The 1960-nt window shown below is 40.7% G+C and overlaps 1 protein-coding gene across 1 annotated transcript in view; it reads right to left on the bottom strand.

Annotated features, from left to right (window-relative positions):
- Positions 1 to 1142: 1142 nt before the first annotated feature.
- The window catches only part of ndufa10 (NADH:ubiquinone oxidoreductase subunit A10), a 7595-nt gene continuing 6777 nt past the window's right edge, over positions 1143 to 1960 (bottom strand). Inside the window, exon 10 of the mRNA XM_034885003.1 lies at positions 1143 to 1370. Within this exon, the coding sequence (XP_034740894.1) occupies positions 1302 to 1370 (69 nt within the window). The 3' untranslated portion in view covers positions 1143 to 1301. The remainder of the gene's footprint in view (positions 1371 to 1960) is intronic.

The following is a 1960-nucleotide window of genomic DNA, read 5'->3' as shown; positions in this document are numbered from 1 at the left end:
TTTTGAGCATTTCCTCACCAAGCTTGTTGAGCCACAGTTGCTACTCAAATTGTATTCAAAGCAGTTTGCAAACTGCTTCCACAGCAACACAAGGAAAACTATTCTCATAATGTAGTTATTTCATTTACTGTCTCCACATGTGCACAGGGGTTTTGATATCCTGAGAAGCAGCCTTTCATTCCAAACTTATCAACTATATTACACTGTGGCCATTCCAGCAAAAAAAAAAAAACAAGCAGGGTGTCATAATTCAGTCAAGTTATGGGAGATCGATTTCCCTCCATTTCTCCGGGATACTCTGCCACTGAGCCCAGCTTAACAATATCTATGCTGGAGATCAATGCTTGGTTAGAACAGGAGCCTCCTCCAGCAAACAGGAACTAGTAATCTCTCTGGCCCCAGTCCTCCAGACCAAATAATAGATCTTACTAAACCGAGATGCTGTGATTGGCTAAAGAATAAAGGATTGAAGACTACACCACAAGCGTTTACCTAATCCTCAATAAGGATATTTTTTAACGATTTTTAATAGAGCGCAAAAGTCCCTCCCCCTCTGGTGGACCACCATAGGAAGACAAATTATGATTTGATCCTGTTTGAATGGTGCCATGAATTACACAAATGATGGGCATCAATTTAAAAGATGATTTGCGAGTCATCTCCATATTCAACCCCAAAACAAGTTCTTGGAGGCTTAGACGTTTGTGATTGGTTTAACGACATGCCAATACACCAGAGCAGGTTTTATTTATGTATCTTATTTTCTCCCATCCCAGAATGCTGTGTGGACTAGCCAGACCCTCTTCGCCTGTAGAGGATGGGCAATACGAGACAAGCGTGTTAGTTTTTTATTTTATTTTGCACTTTAGCGGATTAGTTTTGTAGTACTTTTGGTTCCAAACCTCTGGCAGAACCAAAGAACAGATACTTACCCCCCCCCCCCCAAATAATACAGCAGCATTGGAAACAAACTACCTGAGCAGGAATCAGACTTTCCACTGCTGTTTATTTTATAGTAACTGACAGTTAAAGCTGTCTCCCAGTTGTTTTTTGAATGAGTGACCCCCCCCCTTGTTTCATGATCCTCTGGATTTCTATCTTTCCATGAGCTCTGGTATACAGTCAGAACAAAAGAAAAGACGTTTTGTAGATTCAAAATTTTTTATTTTAATACATACACACTATTTAGGATGTACAACAGGAGCCCACTTGATCAACAATGGAGGCGTGGTCCAGAGTTCACGCAGGGAGCTGGTCAGCCAATGGCGAGGGTTGAATTGGTGAAAGGCCTGTTGACTCCTTCACTTCAGCCAGATGTATTTGTCTCCGACATCTGCATTATAACCAGGTGCATACTTCTTCCCAGGGAGCTACAAGAAAGGAACACATGAACATTCAAAACAGCAGAATTGCACAAAAAACAGCTTAGGCTTGTTGAAGGATGGATGCAGTAGTTTACTATTGTATTTCAAATGAACTTGTTCTAATGGAAACAGCTAAACGCATCTAGTCAAAACTATAACTGGGTTGCCTGCAGAGTTAAATTTGATGTTTATTACTAAATATAAAGACATTAAAAGGTGCTCTAAGCGATGTTGGGTGACGGCACTTCTTGTTGACGTTTGAAGAATTTTCAAACAAAACGAGGCTAGCTCACCCCCTCCCTCCTCCAGTTTTTTTTTGGGCTGTAAACAATATCATCATAGATTTAATGGAAGCTGTAATACATCAGTGTTGCAAATGTCCTTCCCTGACTTTACTTTTTGTCAACTCAAGTGTGCCGAGGGAGATTACGCCTCCACGTGTCAGTTCTCATTCTCTCCACTGAGATCCAGGCTTAGAACTAAATGTCAGGTCACAGCCTCCTGTAGAATTAAGCAGTCCGATTTTTTTTTTTTTTTTTTTTTTTGCAGCAAGGGGAGACAAAAACGTCTCCAGTCAATAAACAGAAAAGGTCAGA

Source organism: Etheostoma cragini, chromosome 11 (assembly GCF_013103735.1).
Source record: "Etheostoma cragini isolate CJK2018 chromosome 11, CSU_Ecrag_1.0, whole genome shotgun sequence".
NCBI classification, from domain to species: Eukaryota; Metazoa; Chordata; class Actinopteri; order Perciformes; family Percidae; genus Etheostoma; species Etheostoma cragini.
The sequence above is the reverse complement of the archived record's forward strand: the minus strand, read 5'-3'. Positions and strand labels throughout refer to the sequence as shown.